This window comes from Schistocerca americana, chromosome 6, assembly GCF_021461395.2.
Source record: "Schistocerca americana isolate TAMUIC-IGC-003095 chromosome 6, iqSchAmer2.1, whole genome shotgun sequence".
Classification (NCBI taxonomy): Eukaryota; Metazoa; Arthropoda; class Insecta; order Orthoptera; family Acrididae; genus Schistocerca; species Schistocerca americana.
The window spans coordinates 607,750,071-607,769,682 of NC_060124.1; the positions used below are offsets into that span (position 1 = coordinate 607,750,071).

The 19,612-nt window shown below is 40.3% G+C and overlaps 1 protein-coding gene across 2 annotated transcripts in view; it reads left to right on the forward strand.

The window, feature by feature from the left end:
• Nucleotides 1–19,612, forward strand: part of LOC124619243 (cadherin-99C) — a 627,922-nt gene that overhangs the window by 543,396 nt on the left and 64,914 nt on the right. For both annotated transcript variants that reach the window (XM_047145486.1, XM_047145488.1), the window contains exons 13-17: nucleotides 1,994–2,146; nucleotides 2,302–2,442; nucleotides 6,520–6,804; nucleotides 9,138–9,311; nucleotides 9,388–9,597. In XM_047145486.1, coding sequence (XP_047001442.1) covers nucleotides 1,994–2,146; nucleotides 2,302–2,442; nucleotides 6,520–6,804; nucleotides 9,138–9,311; nucleotides 9,388–9,597 — 963 coding nt within the window. The remainder of the gene's footprint in view (nucleotides 1–1,993; nucleotides 2,147–2,301; nucleotides 2,443–6,519; nucleotides 6,805–9,137; nucleotides 9,312–9,387; nucleotides 9,598–19,612) is intronic.

A 19,612-nucleotide genomic window follows, 5' to 3' on the forward strand; every position in this document is an offset into this window, starting at 1 on the left:
GATAAGCCTGTGACAGAACTAGAATAGGAAGTACTGGGTGGTTGGATTGGGCAGGTCTTCCACTTGGGTCTCACAGAGAGAGATATGATCCCTGTGGCAAGAGGTTGGGATTGGGAGTGGCACAAGGATGGACTGTGGTGTGCTGGAGATTGGGCGAGTAATGGAACACTACTTTAGAAGGGGTGGGAAGGATCTCGGGTAGGAAGTCCCTCATTTGAGGGCTGATGATAGATAATCGAGAGCCTAACAAAGGATGTGGTTCAGTTGTTCCAGAGTGGCAGAGGGGTCACTCCTTTGTAGCTGTTTCTTAGGAGTGTTGGGAGGATTGGGGGTGTGTGGGAACTTGGCATGGGAAATCTGTTGTCAAGCTAGGTCTGGGGGATAGTTTCTGTCTGTGAAGGCTAGGAAAATTTCCTGTAGAAGGCCCACAAATAAAATAGGTTGGCATAGGAGGGTGCAATGCAGTTGCACACGGCTGTGCAGCAGATTTGTTTGCATAACTAAGGAGGAGTAGTGTTAGGATATTGTTAGTAAGGTTGTTGGGGGTTGTTGATGTATAGTGTGGGAAAAAAAGGGATCGAATGGGTGAGGTACAGCAGAATGCATGTGTTACCATAAGGGAAGAGATGTTGAGGGGATTAGTTAGGTTCAAAAGTTTGTCTAAAAGGTTTCTACTTGTTTTTTGTTTGTGTAAGGCTCACTGCCAGAACAGTTTTCAATCAGTTTTTGTAGCAGTTATGATTCAGTCAAGTCACAGTTTTGAAGCAGATTTCGAGGAAATTATGTAAGTGTTTCTGACACCTTATTTGAAAATGTTATAGTATAGGTTTACATGACCAGAATTGCTTACTTGCTAAATATTCCTGACCTCTATCTGCATGATAATCAAAAAACAAGACCATGAGTTGGAATGAACAAGATATGTATTCTGAAGTTCTACCAGCTCTGCTGTAAACACTGTTCAGCATTTTATATTGGTATGACTAGCAATTAGCTGTCTACAAGGAAGAATAGCTACAGCCAAACTGTTGCCAAGAGTAAAGTGGTATAACATGCAGGCTGTAAATAACGTACTGGATTTCAATGGCTGCTTCAAAACCTGAGCCAGCTAGATCGTCCCCTCCACCACCAGGTTTTTTTGTACTGTGCGGATGGGAGTAATCTTTACAACACATTCTCCACTCCTGAAGTCATTCCAGCCTCAACCTACAGTAATCTACTGTCTCCATACCCTCCAGCCAACAGTTTCTGCCCCCCACTGCCCTGTCACCTCCCCACAATTCACCTCCCTGCTGTGCTCTCTGCCAGCACATCCATCAGTTTTTTCCCTTCTCAGCTCATCTCCTTTCCAATCCTCAATTTTTCCCCCTCCTATCCCTCTACCACAGTCTCCTGACACTGTGCCTGTTGGCCCTGTCCTATCACCTCTAGACCTTGCATGTTCTGCCAGGCAGCACCAATCTCTCTTCTTCCTCTTCTCTATCCTTCTCTGAATTACTGCTCCCATTCAATACTTTTCTGTTAGAGTCTGGGCAGTGTGGCAGTGGTCATGTGTGTGCAAGGTGTGCTTGTTTTTGTGAAAATATGTGTGTGTTTCTCTTTTGTGGAGAAGGCTTTGGACAAAAGCTTATATGTTACAGTCCTTTCATCATGCCTGTCTACAATTCAACAAGTCATTTTAATGGTGAATAGAAATCTATCCTTTTCATAATCTAGTTTTTATCTTTGGGTTTTCTGAGAGATAATTTTCTGCTACAGTATTTGTTGTGTGCTTCACATTTTGCTCTCTTGACATCAAAGCAAATTTCATTCACTATTTGTCTCTCTACACCCCTACACTTGAAAAGTTTTTCACCTACTCCTATATAAATCGGATATTGGCTATTTCATTATTCAACTCTAGTAATGAGATAGTTACATCTCAATGCTAAGTTATCTGTAAGTCATCTTTCATTTTTTTCTGAATGCTCATCTAATTTTTAATTACTTGCAGGCAACAGATAAAGGTGGAAAATATTCTCAGACAATAGTAGAAGTTAATGTGGTTCCTGGTCCAAACACTCGAAGTCCAGTATTTGAGCAACAGACATATGAAGTGCAAGTCAGTGAAGGTGCTCCTATAAATTCTACAGTTGCAACTATCATTGTAAGTGAATGTTTTCATTGAAATACATAATTTTATGTGAGGATATGAATTCAGAAAGTTTATGAAATATCTGACAAACTCCACTGCAATACAAGTGTGTAATGCAGTTAAAATTAGTGAATTATTTTTTGTAATAATTTTGTACATATTTTCAGGCAAATGACCCTGAAAAGGACCCAGTCACATATTCTATCATATCGGGCAATGATCTACGGCAGTTTGCCATTGGAGACCGGACTGGAGTAATCACTGTCATACGAAAGTTAGACAGAGAGGAACTCACAAGATACCAGCTGGTATGTTTCTTACTTTTATTCATATATTCATTCATTATGTCTCCTAGATCTCATCACATAGCAGAGCCTTCAGTGTTGTGGGATGAGTCAGAATTTATGATACTTCCAAATGTTCATAGAGCAACAACTGAGAATGCTCAAATTATTAACAGGAATTCTTCGGAAAATTTATTGTCATCCTGCATATCAGTGGGATAAGGGAACTGGGCCTACTTTCCCTTTGTGGAGCGTGTTGTCAACCAAATGGATGGTGTTTTCAGTTAGAAACGAATAGACAGTAACAAACATTATAATTGCCCTTGATGCTTCAACTCATAACAAATCTGATTGCTTGTAAAGCCAGTGAACTTACTGGGATGGCCACATGCGATAAATATGATAATAAAGACTGTATGATTCTGGCATGTATTATAAAAAAGGCTTCACTCAGATAATACCATCATAGTCCTGTCTGTCAAAGAGAATACCACTGTCAAACAATGGAAACTCTGGTATGGGATAATGACAGTATTGTCAAAAAGATAGATTGCTTCTCACCATATAGCGGAGATGTTGAGTTACAGACATGCACTACAAAAAGGTCGCTAAACAATTGAACTGTCATCCAAGGGGCCTTAGATGATGACACACACACATACACACACACACACACACACGCACACACATATATACACATATTCATTCTAGCACAACTATCACATGCATGAGCACTCTCTCTTACTGCCGAGGCCGGAGAAATACCGCTGTTGTTGTTTATAAAAATGACTACATTAATAAAACCCAATGGTTTTTCTGTGGCAATGATATTTGCAAAATAGATTATGATCCTACTGATTCCCTGTGCTGAAGAGCTTAAGGCTTGCTTTGATGGATGTGCACATATCATCCCCCCTGACCTCTTACTCAATTTTAGACTGATAAATCCTAAGGCTCCAAACATGTGTACACAAATAAAGACTCACAAGATGGATATACCTACAGATCCTGTTATTAATGGGATTGGGAACACAGGCAGGCCAATTCTAAATATTTTCTTCAGCTGATTCACAATGACTTCACATTTCATGACAATTTTGCCATTTCTGATAGAAGGGAACTTTTACAACTCTTACATAGAAAATCTTTTCCTCACGGCTGCACTTTACTGTCGCTTGATATAAAAAAAAATTAGATACAAACATTCCAGTAGAAGAGACTTATTTCAATTATTCAGGATGACCTTTGACACTGACATCTATGCACCAATGAAACTGTGGAGGTTATAGCTCTTCTTCGGCTCTTAACTTCATAAAATTACTTCATTTTTAATAACAAATTTTATAAGCAGTCAGTTGGCCATGGGTAATCATTTTGCAGGGTTTCTTGCTGATATCTTCATGAATTAGTTGAGTGTGACCATTTCGCCCAGGTCCCCCACCATTTAAAAAAAAAAAAAAAAAAAAAAAAAACCACTGCTTTTACTGGTGATATGTAGGTAAGATAATAATTGTTTTTGATGGTGAAGGAATGATCTTTACACATGAAGTCATCAATAGCAATGGTATTCTCAACTTCTTTGATTTGTACCCTTGTCTCATTAATCATGTCATCAAATTTGACATTTAAAGTAAGCCTCCTACAAGGGACTCTGTTATACATGCTACGTCGTGTCATCTGTATAAGTACAAGATGAGTTACTTCAGATCTATGAAACACTGTATCACAGAAATTGCACAATGTAGAATCTATTACAAGGGAAATGGAAGACCTGAAATATGTTGCTTTTTTGCAATGGCTACAGCCCCTCCATCATTGAGAAATTATACATGCAAAAAAATCACCAAGTGACCAAGAATTCACTCTCAGTCCCGCACCTTAAAATTACAGGTTTTCGAAGCTTTCATTTTTAGGTAATGTGTTCTACACTGCAGTTAAACTCTTTGGTGGTCAAAATATAAGAATAGTGTATACCACCTCTAACAAAATTCAGTATCAATACATCCACAACATTGCATAAATTGAAGATGGAGGGGGGAGAAAGGAAAGAGAAGGAAAGGGACCAATGATACAAGCTGGATTGAGACTTTATGCAGAATCAGCAGTGACAAATGATAATGTGTGATGGACTGGTACTGAAACATGGGATCTTCTGCTTACAAGGCACATGTGTTAACTGCTGCACCACTCAGACACAATGTTAATCACAAATGCAAGGACTATCTCGGCACGCTCCTCAGTTGATTCACATTCGCCAGTTCCTTCCCTGCCCTTTTCCTTTCTCCCCCGGCCACCTTCACTTTACATAATATGTTTTACAGTTGCAGATTCCATGTGATGTTCATTCTTTTGGACATTGTCAAGTGGGAAGGGCTTTTAAAATAAGGTTTCAGGAGCATTTACTCACTAAGAAGGGGCAGATTACCAGTAAGCATAATTCCTCTTTCACTGAGCACCTTAAATCCAGGGTCCACTAGCCACCTGCACTTAGGAACTTAAAGATTCACATCATACTCCCCAAGGAAGGAGACCTAGTCTTCTTGATAATATTCATATGCTAAGAAGGATATGTTACTCAATGATCAGTTAGCTGGCACAAATCAGGTTTTATATGATTGTAAGTTTTTTTATTTTTTTTAATTTTTTTAATGATATATTAGTTTTTAATCTTTTATTGCCAGGGAACTGGTTTTAGCATTGTTACCTTTTTGCCTTATATTTGTAGTCTAATCTTTCTTTTATTGCTCTACATAATTTACTTCATTATTCTTTTAGTCCGCCCCGATAGCTGAGTGCTCCACGTGACGGATTACCATCCTACGGGCCCGGGTTCGATTCCCAGATGGGTCGGGGATTTTCTCTGTTCAGGGACTGGGTGTTGTGTTGTTTTCTTCATCATTTCATCCCCATCTGGTGCACAGGTCGCCCAATGTGGTGTCGAATGTAATAAGACTTGCACCAATGCGGCCGGACCTGACCCGCAAGGGGCCTCCCGGCCAATGATGCCAAAAGCTCATTTCATTATTCTTTTAGACTGTATTTGAGCATAAGGATTTTCTGTGTCTCTGTACATAGTTTTTGATCTAGCATATTCTGCATTGTATGTATTTCCAAAGGCCCTATTATGTTTTTATGAATTTCTCAGTTTATCCACTACTAATTGAATGTTACACCATTATCACACTGTACACTACCATTTCTACTAGCACAATATTTTGCATGAGCTCCTATCATTCATATGTATGCACTATGTGAATACGAATGGCCCTTTGTCACCTTTCTAGTGTACAGCTGTGTTTACAGTTTGTGCACGAGATCTAGTTCTGTGCTGCTACACCTGTCCCCACCTCCACACGAAGTAATATACTTTTTGAGGTTTCTTCTTCATTCTCTACTCATGCCTGATCCTGGTGCTTTTATCTATTACTTTTTAATATGTAGGTTGTATTTTTGTATGTTTTGTTCGGTGTCATATCTTCTTTGACAGTTGCTTTTTATCAGAAAATTTTTGAATCTTTAACATGAGTTATGTGACTTTTCTCTATATAATTTTATTCATTTGGTGTTTGAAGCTTATTTTGCCTTTATAGTAATCCAGGATAGCACCAGACTGAATTAATTATAATTTCATCCTCACCTTATATTTTAAGGTGACCTGATGATGCCCTGTCCAGGTTAAACAATCCTTGTAGAGTTAATGAAGAACAGTGTGCAACCTACAACTGTTTTTTAAATAGGAGAAATTTTTTCTGAAACTTTTAACCCCCTATTACATGCCCTTAGGGAATGAGTTTCCAAAACTGCTGAAACAGTTATTTCTTTTATTCATTTTTTTATTCAGTTTTCATAGCTTTAAATTGAAAATTCCCTTAATAGTGAATTTTTTTTTCAAAAAAGCTTTCAACACCTATTTCACCCCCTTAGGGGTGGAGTTTCAAAAAATCCCTTCTTAAATGATGCCTACAGTAAAAAATCAACACCCTACCCAAAATTCAAGATTAATATTTCAGATTTTTAAAATTTAATGTCACAATACTTACTAGACAAATTATTTGTTTACATCACACATTTGAACTGACAGAGAGTTATTTTCAATTTCAGGTAGTTAAGGCAGAGGATACTGGAGGACTATCAAGCACAGCACTGATCAGCATAAAAGTGACAGACATAAATGACAAAAATCCAGAGTTTCAGAATCTGCCGTATCTGTTTAGAGTGCGGGAAGGAGAAAATAATGCCAAAGTTGGGAGTGTGCTTGCCACTGATGCAGATGAGGGCCAGAATGCAGTTGTGTACTATTCTGTTCCTGATGAGATACCATTTGCAATTGATGCTATGACAGGTGAAATTCGGACAAAAACTGCACTTGATTATGAAAAACAGAGGGTAAGCCATTGGTACAATTATGTTAAGTATCATTTGTATGTATTGCTGCCTTTCACACAGAATAGATCATGTTTGTAACTGTCTCATCTTTTCCATACAAACTAATTTACTCATTGTACCTGTCCAACTCTATTATCATCACATTGAGGTAATGTAGGAAACCAGGTAAAGTATTCAGATTGATTTGTCAGTTTTAGCTGACCATCTTAGTATTTATAAGTAAAGCCAGTAATTGCTTAAAAAGGATGAACAGGACTCACAGTGTACACGGCATAAAAGAAGGTTCACTTTTGCAGTCCATGTGTTGATAAAAGATGATGTAGTATGGAGAAACAAGTCATGTACAGCATTAAATTTGTATGTAACATGATGTGCTTTCATTATTAACAAATACACTCCTGGAAATGGAAAAAAGAACACATTGACACCGGTGTGTCAGACCCACCATACTTGCTCCGGAGACTGCGAGAGGGCTGTACAAGCAATGATCACACGCACGGCACAGCGGACACACCAGGAACCGCGGTGTTGGCCGTCGAATGGCGCTAGCTGCGCAGCATTTGTGCACCGCCGCCGTCAGTGTCAGCCAGTTTGCCGTGGCATACGGAGCTCCATCGCAGTCTTTAACACTGGTAGCATGCCGCGACAGCGTGGACGTGAACCGTATGTGCAGTTGACGGACTTTGAGCGAGGGCGTATAGTGGGCATGCGGGAGGCCGGGTGTAGGTACCGCCGAATTGCTCAACACGTGGGGCGTGAGGTCTCCACAGTACATTGATGTTGTCGCCAGTGGTCGGCGGAAGGTGCACGTGCCCGTCGACCTGGGATCGGACCGCAGCGACGCACGGATGCACGCCAAGACCGTAGGATCCTACGCAGTGCCGTAGGGGACCGCACCGCCACTTCCCAGCAAATTAGGGACATTGTTGCTCCTGGGGTATCGGCGAGGACCATTCGCAACCGTCTCCATGAAGCTGGGCTACGGTCCCGCACACCGTTAGGCTGTCTTCCGCTCACGCCCCAACATCGTGCAGCCCGCCTCCAGTGGTGTCGCGACAGGCGTGAATGGAGGGACGAATGGAGACGTGTCGTCTTCAGCGATGAGAGTCGCTTCTGCCTTGGTGCCAATGATGGTCGTATGCGTGTTTGGCGCCGTGCAGGTGAGCGCCACAATCAGGACTGCATACGACCGAGGCACACAGGGCCAACACCCGGCATCATGGTGTGGGGAGCGATCTCCTACACTGGCCGTACACCACTGGTGATCGTCGAGGGGACACTGAATAGTGCACGGTACATCCAAACCATCATCGAACCCATTGTTCCACCATTCCTAGACCGGCAAGGGAACTTGCTGTTCCAACAGGACAATGCACGTCCGCATGTATCCCGTGCCACCCAACGTGCTCTAGAAGGTGTAAGTCAACTACCCTGGCCAGCAAGATCTCCGGATCTGTCCCCCATTGAGCATGTTTGGGACTGGATGAAGCGTCGTCTCACGCGGTCTGCACGTCCAGCACGAACGCTGGTGCAACTGAGGCGCCAGGTGGAAATGGCATGGCAAGCCGTTCCACAGGACTACATCCAGCATCTCTATGATCGTCTCCATGGGAGAATAGCAGCCTGCGTTGCTGCGAAAGGTGGATATACACTGTACTAGTGCCGACATTGTGCATGCTCTGTTGCCTGTGTCTATGTGCCTGTTGTTCTGTCAGTGTGATCATGTGATGTATCTGACCCCAGGAATGTGTCAATAAAGTTTCCCCTTCCTGGGACAATGAATTCACGGTGTTCTTTTTTCAATTTCCAGGAGTGTAGTTCCTGGCAGTGGTCTGTAGCAGGATCTGATTGTTCAAGAAGGTTTTAGACTAGATTAGTTACAAACCTTATTCATAATAACATATAACAAGAAATAAACTGATATTCAACAACCTGCTCTTAACAGTGGTTATGTGTAATAATTGAAAGCTGAACTTGCGAGGAATTGGGCGGGGGGTGGGGGGGGGGGGGGGGGGTGAGGGGGTGGGGGGTGAAATTATTTGTGCTGCTTTTAGTGCGCTGGTGAGGGGGAAGGGTGGGGGAAGGTGGTTGGGGAAGAGAAGTGGGTATCTCAGGTTTTCGAGCTACCAAGCTCTAACAATTGCATTATATTTTCTGTATTTTTATGGTTTCGCCAATTATTGAGTCAGAAGCATATTATTTTTGAAGCACCTTAAATTAGTTACTAATGAACTGAATCACAAATGTTGTGACTGTTTGGAGTGCTTACAAAATATCTTACAAAATTGTACTTCAACAGGTGTGTGATTCCTTGAGCTTACTTTTATTTTCAGGACTATAAGTTTGTTGTGACTGCAAAAGATGGGGCACCAGATCCTCGCTTGGCAACAGCGACTGTCACAGTCCAGGTGGTGGATATTGACGATGAATTGCCAATATTCCATTTACTGAGCTATGAGGCAAGGGTCCCTGAAAATGTTCCAGATTACATGGTTACCCAAGTCAAGGTAAATCTATAACTTCCTTAGTTGACAAAAGAGGTTAAAAATCCTTGCACCTATTCTAATGATATGGTATTTCCAGGCTGATGATCCAGATACGAATCAAAAAATAACTTACATTATCAGGCAAGGACCAGCTGAATTATTTTCAATTGATCAGAAAACTGGTGTTATTAGAACTTTACGTGGATTGGATTATGAGAGAGAAAGTCAATATATCCTTGTCATTGGAACATTGGAAAATCCGGGAAATCGGCCAGGTGACACAACCAGAGTGATTGTCAATGTTGAGGTAAATATTACCTATTCATTTTATAAAAAACCAATGTGAATTGCTTCTTACACTCAAGAAAATGTTCTAATATAAAAATGAGGGCATTGCCCATATAAATTACGTATTAACAATTTTTAATTTAGTTTTCACATACTACAAGAAAGTCACTATGCTGCTATTTTTGTACTGCGGGTCACTTTTTAGACTTCAGCAGTGTTTAAATTAACTACATGTATTTTAATGGTTGTGCTGAAATGAAAGTCTACTTTCTATCTTTGCCCCTCTGTACACACGCATGGAATGCTGTAAATGTGAACAGTCAGTAACAGTAACCAAATGTATGGAGTAAAATGCAACTTATCAGTGATGAAATTTAGCATTTGTTAATTGATCATCCTGGCAGTACATTAATATGTAAAAGAACAGTCTTCACCAAGATAATAAATCCAGTAATGAAAACAGAAAATTTTTGTGGGGCAATATAACAGTAGAAGACTCTCATCAGAAAAAATAATGACAGCCCCATATTGTGCAGCAGAGAGAAACAAGGTCAAACAAGTGGATAGGTACTTACAAATCTGTGCTTTGCAGATTGCTCCTTAGTCTTTGGCAGTAGGTACATAGTGTACCACCATCATTTTCCCTCTCTGTTGTTTTTGTTGTTGTTTTCAGCCTGAAGACTGGTTTGATGCAGCTCTCAATGCTGTTCTATCCAGTGCAAGTCTTTTACTATCTGCATAACTACCACAACCTGCATCCATTTGAAGCTGGTGACTGTATTCGAGCCTTAGTCCCTCCCTACATTCATAGCCTTCACCCCCCACCACCACCACCACCCCAAACAGAAACCGTTTCATTACTGTATGGACAACTCCTTGATGTATCCTATCAACTTATCTCTTCTTTTAGCCAAAGTGTGCCACAAACGTTTTTCCCCAATTTTACTCGGTACTTTCTGGTTCGTTACTTGATCTCCCCATCTAATTTTCAGCGTTTTTCAAGAGCACTACATTTCAAAAGTTTTTGTTTTATTTCTATTCAAGGCTACACCTTCAGAAAGGACTTCCAACATGTAAATCTATTTTTGATAGTGATAGAAGATAACAAATTCTTCTTTTTCAGAGATACTATTGCCAGTCTTCATTTATATCCTCTCTACTTTGGGCCATCATCAGTTATTTTTCTGCCCAAATAGCAAAAATTGTCTACTAATTTTATTGTCTCATTTCCCATTCAGCTTCACCTCATTTCATTCAGTTATGCTTCATTACCATGGTTTTACTTTTGTTGATGTTCATCTTATAATCTCTTTTCAAGACCGTATCCATTCCATTCAACTGTTCTTCCAAATCTCTTGCAGTCTGAAAGAATCACAGTGTCATCAGCAATCATTAAAGTTTTTGTTTCTTCTCCATTAACTTCATTTCAGTTTTCAAATTTCTCCCTGATTTGCTTCACTGCTTGTTCAGTGTACATCCTGAATAACATCAGGAATAGGCTGTCTCACTCTCTTCTCAATTACGGCTTTCCTTTCACAACCTTCAGTGCTTACAACTGCTATCTGGTTTCTGTACAAGGTGTTAATTATTTTTTATACCTGTAGTTTGTCCCTGATACCTTCACAATTTCAAATAATGCATTCCAGTCAACGTCTTCAAAAACTTTCCCTAAAACTATAAATTTTACAAATGTAGGTTTGGCTTTCTTTAACATGTCATCTAACATAAGTTGTAGGGTCAGTATGGCCTTGAGTGTTCTTTTATGTCTCCAAGGGTAAAGATACATGCTCTCAGAAAAAAGGGCTGTGATTACCTAAGAATTTGCAGTAGCAGCACAGCAGGACATGTTATCTGAAGTTACAAGGTCAGATCAGTCAACCGTTCAGACTGTTGCCCCTGTAACAACTGAAAGAGCCACTGCCCCTCATCAGGAAGCATGCCTGTTGCCTCTCTGCAGATATAATCACATTGTGGTTGCACTTAAGGTATGGCTATTAGTACTGTTGAGACACCCAAGCCTCCCCACAATGTTGTAAGTTTTTCCGTGATGTGCAATGTCTTTCTTTTAATATCATACACTGCAGAGCAGGGATGACTAAACAAACTCACGAAGAACTCTGCCCACTTCTCTGAATCTTTTGCCTCTTTTCTGTTGATACAATCTGGCAAGGGCAGTATTCCAGTTTTGGTATCTGCCTTCCCCATGGCTGGATTTGTGTGGTCAATCAACTTTAAACTGCTCTGGACTGATACTCCTAGATAGTTGACGTTGTAACAGGTCACTATTCTGTAGTCAAATTATGTACAATCTTTTCACCTATTTACATACATTACAGTATACATGTTTATGTTTAGAGCTACAGTAGCTACCAGTCTTTGCACCAGCTGCTGATCATCTGAAAGGGTCTTTAAAATTTCTAACTAGGTTCTAATGAAAAGGAAGATTAATGTCTGATGTCTGATTGATGATTAGTTTAAAATCAAAGATTGGGTAAGAAAATTAACTGTGTTGTTTTGAAAGGAAACATTCCCACAGTTTGACTTAAGCAGTTTAAGGAGTCCTCAGAAAACATAAATGAGGATTTGAACTGCCATCCTCCTGAATGTGAATCCAGTGTCTGTCTGACTGCTGCAGCACCTCACTTCGTATATCTCTAATGATGTCATGCCCCTGCATGTAAGAGGACGGCCTCTTAGGGTGACTGCAAGTGTTATCCACTGGCTTACTAATATACAGGGCATTTCAAGAGGAACAAAAAATATCAGATGGTGCTAGTATAGACCTATTCAAATAAAGGCTTTCATGTAACATGTATCTGACTTTTATTGGCTACAGAGATGTAGCTATTGATTACAGGGATGTAGCTGTTAGAATGTAACCCAAACCAATAAACACAGAAGGTGTTAAATAAGGGTTGTTGTTGTTGTTGTTGTGGTCTTCAGTCTTGAGACTGATTTGATGCAGCTCTCCATGCTACTCTATCCTGCGCAAGATTCTTCATCTCCCAGTACCTACTGCAACCTACATCCTTCTGAATCTGCTTAGTGTATTCATCTCTTGGTCTCCCTCTACGATTTTTACCCTCCACACTGCCCTCCAATACTAAATTGGTGATCCCTTGATGCCTCAGAACATGTCCTACCAACCGATCCCTTCTTCAAGTCAAGTTGTGCCACAAACTTCTGTTCTCCCCAATCCTATTCAATACTTCCTCATTAGTTATGTGATCTACCCATCTAATCTTCAGCATTCTTCTGTAGCACCACATTTCAAAAGCTTCTATTCTCTTCTTGTCCAAACTATTTATCGTCCATGTTTCACTTCCATACATGGCTACACTCCATACAAATACTTTCAGAAACAACTTCCTGACACTTAAATCTATACTCGATGTTAACAAATTTCTCTTCTTCAGAAATGCTTTCCTTGCCACTGCCAGTCTACATTTTATATCCTCTCTACTTTGACCATCATCAGTTATTTTGCTCCCCAAATAGAAAAACTCCTTTACTACTTTAAGTGTCTCATTTCCTAATCTAATTCCCTCAGCATCACCCGACTTAATTCGACTACATTCCATTATCCTCGTTTTGCTTTTGTGGGTGTTCATCTTATATCCTCCTTTCAAGACACTATCCATTCTGTTCAACTGCTCTTCCAAGTCCTTTGCTCTCTCTGACAGAATTACAATGTCATTGGCGAACCTCAAAGTTTTTATTTCTTCTCCATGGATTTTAATACCGACTCCAAATTTTTCTTTTGTTTCCTTCACTGCTTGCTCAATATACAGATTGAATAACATTGGGGAGAGACTACAACCCTGTCTCACTCCCTTCCCAACCACTGCTTCCCTTTCATGTCCTTCGACTCTTATAACTGCCATCTGGTTTCCGTACAAATTGTAAATAGCCTTTCGCTCCCTGTATTTTACCCCTGCCACCTTCAGAATTTGAAAGAGAGTATTCCAGTCAACATTGTCAAAAGCTTTCACTAAGTCTACAAATGCTAGAAACGCAGGTTTGCCCTCCCTTAATCTAGCTTCTAAGATAAGTCGTAGGGTTAGTATTGCCTCACGTGTTCCAACATTTCTATGGAATCCAAACTGATCTTCCCCGAGGTCGGCTTCTACTAGTTTTTCCATTCGTCTGTAAAGAATTCGTGTTAGTATTTTGTAGCTGTGACTTATTAAACTGATAGTTCGGTAATTTTCACATCTGTCAACACCTGCTTTCTTTGGAATTGGAATTATTATATTCTTTTTGAAGTCTGTGGGTATTTCATACATCTTGCTCATCAGATGGTAGAGTTTTGTCAGGACTGGCTCTCCCAAGGCCGTCAGTAGTTCTAATGGAATGTTGTCTAATCCGGGGGCCTTGTTTTGACTCAGGTCTTTCAGTGCTCTGTCAAACTCTTCACGCAGTATCGTATCTCCCATTTCAACTTCATCTACATCCTCTTCCATTTCCAGAATATTGTCCTCAAGTACATCACCCTTGTATAGACCCTCTATATACTCCTTCCACCTTCCTGCTTTCCCTTCTTTGCTTAGAACTGGGTTTCCATCTGAGCTCTTGATGTTCATGCAAGTGGTTCTCTTATCTCCAAAGGTCTCTTTAATTTTCCTGTAGGCAGTATCTATAGTACCCCTAGTGAGATAAGCCTCTGCATCCTTACATTTGTCCTGTAGCCATCCCTGCTTAACCATTTTACACTTCCTGTCAATCTCATTTTTGAGACGTTTATATTCCTTTTTGCCTGCTTCATTTACTGCATTTTTATATTTTCTCCTTTCATCAATTAAATTCAATATTTCTTCTGTTACCCTAGGATTTCTACTAGCCCTCGTCTTTTTACCAACTTGATCCTCTGCTGCCTTCACTACTTCATCCCTCAGAGCTACCCATTCTTGTTCTACTGTATTTCTTTCCCCCATTCCTGTCAGTTGTTCCCTTATGGTCTCCCTGAAACTCTGTACAATCTCTGGTTTAGTCAGTTTATCCAGGTCCCATCTCCTTAAATTCCCACCTTTTTGCAATTTCTTCAGTTTTAATCTACAGTTCATAACCAATAGATTGTGGTCAGAGTCCACATCTACCCCTGGAAATGTCTTACAATTTGAAACCTGGTTCCTAAATCTCTGTCTCACCATTATATAATCTATCTGATACCTTTTAGTAGCTCCAGGATTCTTCCATGTATACAACCTTCTTTTATGATTCTTGAACCAAGTGTTAGCTATGATTAAGTTATGCTCTGTGCAAAATTCTATCAGGCGGCTTCCTCTTTCATTTCTTAGCCCCAATCCATATTCACCTACTACGTTTCCTTCTCTCCCTTTTCCTACTACCGAATTCCAGTCACCCATGACTATTAAATTTTCGCTTCCCTTCACTACCTGAATAATTTGTTTTATCCCACCATAAATTTCATCAATTTCTTCATCATCTGCAGAGCTAGTTGGCATATAAACTTGTACTACTGTAGTAGCTGTGGGCTTCGTGTCTAGCTTTCCCACAATAATGTGTTCACTATGCTGTTTGTAGTAGCTTACCCGCATTCCTATTTTCCTACTCATTATTAAACCTACTCCTGCATTACTCCTATTTGATTTTGTGTTTATAACCCTGTATTCACCTAACCAGAAGTCTTGTTCCTCCTGCCACCGAACTTCACTAATTTCCACTATATCTAACTTTAACCTTTCCATTTCCCTTTTTAAATTTTCTAACCTACCTGCCCGATTAAGGGATCTGACATTCCACGCTCTGATCCGTAGAATGCCAGTTTTCTTTCTCCTGATAACGACATCCTCTTGAGTAGTCCCCGCCCGGAGATCCGAATGGGGGACTATTCTACCTCTGGAATATTTTACCCAAGAGGATGTCATTATTATTTAACCATACAGTAAAGCTGCATGCCCTCGGGAAAAATTACGGCCGTAGTTTCCCCTTGCTTTCAGCCGTTCACAGTACCAGCACAACAAGGCCAGTTTGGTTAGTGTTACAAGGCCAGATCAGTCAATCATCCAGACTGTTGCCCTTGCAAGTGCTGAAAAGGCCGCTGCCACTCTTCAGGAACCACACGTTTGTCTGGCCTCTCAACAGATACCCCTCCATTGTGGTTGCACCTACGGTACGGGATTTGCATCGCTGAGGCACGCAAGCCTCCCCAACAATGGCAAGGTCCATGTTTTCATGGGGGAGTAAATGATTAAATTCAAAGTTGGTTTTCATAAATTGTACCTCTGAGTTCATTATGCTTGGGAATTCTCTCAACAACAACACTTGTAGTGCTCCTGTAGTCATTTTGGCATTCTTTTTTTGAGGAAGCAGCATTCATAATAAGAGTGATCAGTTTGTCTCTTGCATTTAGCGTTTCTTTGTAGGCTTCACCTTTTGACCATCTCCACAGGCAAAAATGTAAACAGGTAAGTTCTGCAGACCTTGGTGGCTGAGAAATGTCTATCCATCTTCCAGAAATGTTACATTTGGATGGCATCTCACTTCATGACTAGAATGCTCAAGGCCTCCATCTTGCAGGATGAATGTGTCCATCCTCAGAGCCAAAGGTGCCTCTTCCAGTAATGCCAGATGCTCATTTTTGGGAGAGTCTTAATAATGGGTCCCTATAACATAGTACAGTAACATGACACACTCAATCAGTCATCTATCATAGAACACCACATATTTACAGAGAAGCATTCTCGAAAATGTTTCTCCACATTGGTACATGTGTTTTTGTTGGACCATCAATGTGAGCTATGAGTGCTATTTACACGGCCACAAATGAAAGACGCTTCATTATTTTTAATGTTTTTTTGTCAATTTGCAATTATCTGGCAGCAAAATTCCAAACATCTACTTTTATCCCTTCTCTAAGGTGTCAAATTCACTGTGAATGACAAGGACAGAGGTTTGATCATATTAATGTCTTCCACATTCTCATTTGTGGAATACCAGCATGTGTAGAAATTCAGTGTGTGCTTGTTGAAGGATCACATTTTACCAACTGAAGAATATCTTCTGCCTTAGCCACACTCTGGTCCTTTGCGCACTCAAGTGAAATATCACTGCTGAGCACTGCGCCACTCTCAGACAGTTTAGTGAAAACATGAGTAATCACTCAAGAATCGGGTACTCTGTGGTTAGAGGTGAAAAATGTAAACTGAAGCACAGCTTGGACTTCAGCACAAAAGTGACAGATGATAAAAGCCAGAATACAGACACATAAAATAAACAGTTATTATTTCTGTAAACAGTTGCATCTCTATAACCAATAACACTTTGGCACTTTGGAAGCATATGATATCAAATGTTTTATTCTATACTGCTATCACATTACCTTGGATCACATTTGACATTGCCATTGCTATATCCAGTGCCCCAGAGATAACCGACATGGAAAGTCAGGTGGCATGTAACACATTTATTCACAGTCTGACAACTGATACAGTCTCATGAACATAAAGTGACTCTATAATAACAGAAACATGGCTTAAGTTCAATAGGGGACTGTAGAAATGGATTACACAACGTAAGGTTTCTTCTTGACTTAAAGTTCACTGAAGAAACACTCTTCTGAAAAGTAACTTGTAAATTTCGTTCTGCAATTAGTGACACTGTCATTGCAAGTATATAGTTATATTAAAAAAGAAACCATGTACACAGTAAATATCATTTGGAAATAATACAGTTCACAGTTTAGTACTGTTTTCACAGTTTGCAGGATGCATACTGAAGTCAGGCACAGTTCTTGAAATTAATTACCCATTCACAGCAAATCACAAACAACAGTCACTGAACTACCAAATGATTTCCTGGATGCAAAATTCAGATAAAACTTGGCATAATGTATGATTTGTAATTTTTACTAAATCACCTGCAGTACATATTTAGACATAGATGTTGTTCATTTCGTAACCTCCCAGACTTATTACAATGGCTTCTAGCAGCCGATCCTTTACAAGATTACAATAATTAGCAATACATTCAGTTACTGTTGTTTGCACAATTTTTATAAATTACGATTAAAGATTTCTATTTTTGAATACCTGAATAGTGGAGTAAGATTGGTTTGACTGAAGACTTCAAGGTAAATTACTCTGTCTAGTTTGTCAAAGTATGGTATTCTATTCCAATAACAATATTTTAACTAAGAATGCTAATTACCTTGAAACTAAATGAAGGCAAAAGTTATGAACATGTTTCAAGCATTAGCTAAATATATGTTTCAGTTATCTAAGTATACTTCTGACCTACTTTATCTGAAAATTAACAATTGCATACATGTTTACATAGGAACAATGATAACAAAGTTGTATATTATTGGTATTTTTAGATAATCTCATTACATTTATGAATTCCAATTAATCAAAATAATGCAATTAATAATAAAATTGGCTAAGCCATAAGTTAATAGCCAACATTTCTGGTATACTGTGCACATGCCACGTAAGTGATAATCTCGAAGATATTTGCAAAAGAATAAAAATAAAAATAAACTGGGGAGAAGAAAAACACAAGAAGGGTGAAATCCATCTGCTTTGTTACAAGCAAGCAGCAACATGTTTCAAAGTCTGTCACAAAGTTAAAGCTCTGCTTAACACAAAGTTAAAGTTCTGCTGAACAAGCAGTGAAATGTTTTTGAACCTGAAAGAGAGTTTCTGCAGCCTGGACAAAATATGGAACAACCACCAGTTACCACTCTTCAGGGAGCCTATCAGATGCTGTTGTGGATCCTTGCAGTGAAGCCATTACCAGAGCTGTGGTGTCCTGAGATATGTCAGTGGTGATCCTCAGTCATAGGCTGTGATTATTCTGCTCTTGAGGGTCACTGCCCATGGTGTAGAGCTGCAAGTTTTCGATTGACTGTCCTAGCAACTTCAGCAGAAGAAGATAGTTTCACATGAGTGCATCTTCTAGGATGCATGTGCTGCCAAATGTCTTGGATGGCCCGGTGCTGCTGCCCTTTGTTGACTTTGCTATGAGGCTGGTCCTCCAAGCTGTCATGGTGTGGTGTCGGAGGTGAAGCATAGCTGTTGCATCATGACATTCCTACCCCCAAAACAGAAGTGGCAAGGTGGAGACAGGACTTGGAATCTTTTGTGAAGTCCATGTCCTCTGCTCTGGGTGGGCTGGGGTCCTCTTTCATGGGACTGACTGACTGGGATGGTCTGTGATCTGTAACCCCAGGTGTGATGTCCTCCAGTAAAGGCGCAGATCGTGGTGTCATTGGTGGACCCCTGTTGGTTGCGGGTCTGTAACAGAGACCTGTGTTAGTGTGTCCAGGGGTGGAGCTGGGCTATGAGAGGGGCATACTCAGTTTAATGTGAATAACGTGGAGGTAATTTGTGTTATGAATGGAAACCCCATGCCAGCATCTACTGCTATGAACCAGGTAGCCCCTAGGAATGGGCCCACAAAATTGAGTTGGATGTAGCACCATGCAGTGGAGGTCGTTGGCTACTTGAAATAGCATTGGGTGTGGTAGCGTGCTTACTTTGACAAGTTGTACATTTGGTGACTGACGGGAAGCATTCCTCCAGATCAGCATCAAACTCAAGGGTCCTGACTAGCAACTGAGATGTCAAATTGGTGTTGGCATGCTGTGTTGTGGATCAGAACTGGATATCATATGTATAGGCAGAGAGAAACAGGACCCATCTTTGTAGGTGCCTTGTCATTTTGGTCAGTAGGGCTACTGAAATCCTCAGTAAGGGTAGCAGCGAGTGATTTACAGTCTGTAAGAAGGCTGAATTCCTGCCCGTACATATAGTAATGAAACTTTTTATTCCAAAAATGATGGCAAGGGCCTCCTTTTCAATTTCACTGTAGTTGCTCTGAGCCAAATTTAATGTCTTTCATGCAAATGCGATGGGCTGTTCTGCTCCATTCATTATATGGGAGAGAACTGTGTCATGCCAAAATTCGAGACATCAGTCACCACTATGAGGTGATGTTTGGGGTTCTATGCTGTGAAGCAGGTCAGTTGTAACAGTGGCAATTTCAGGTCCCAGAATGCACAGGTGATCATT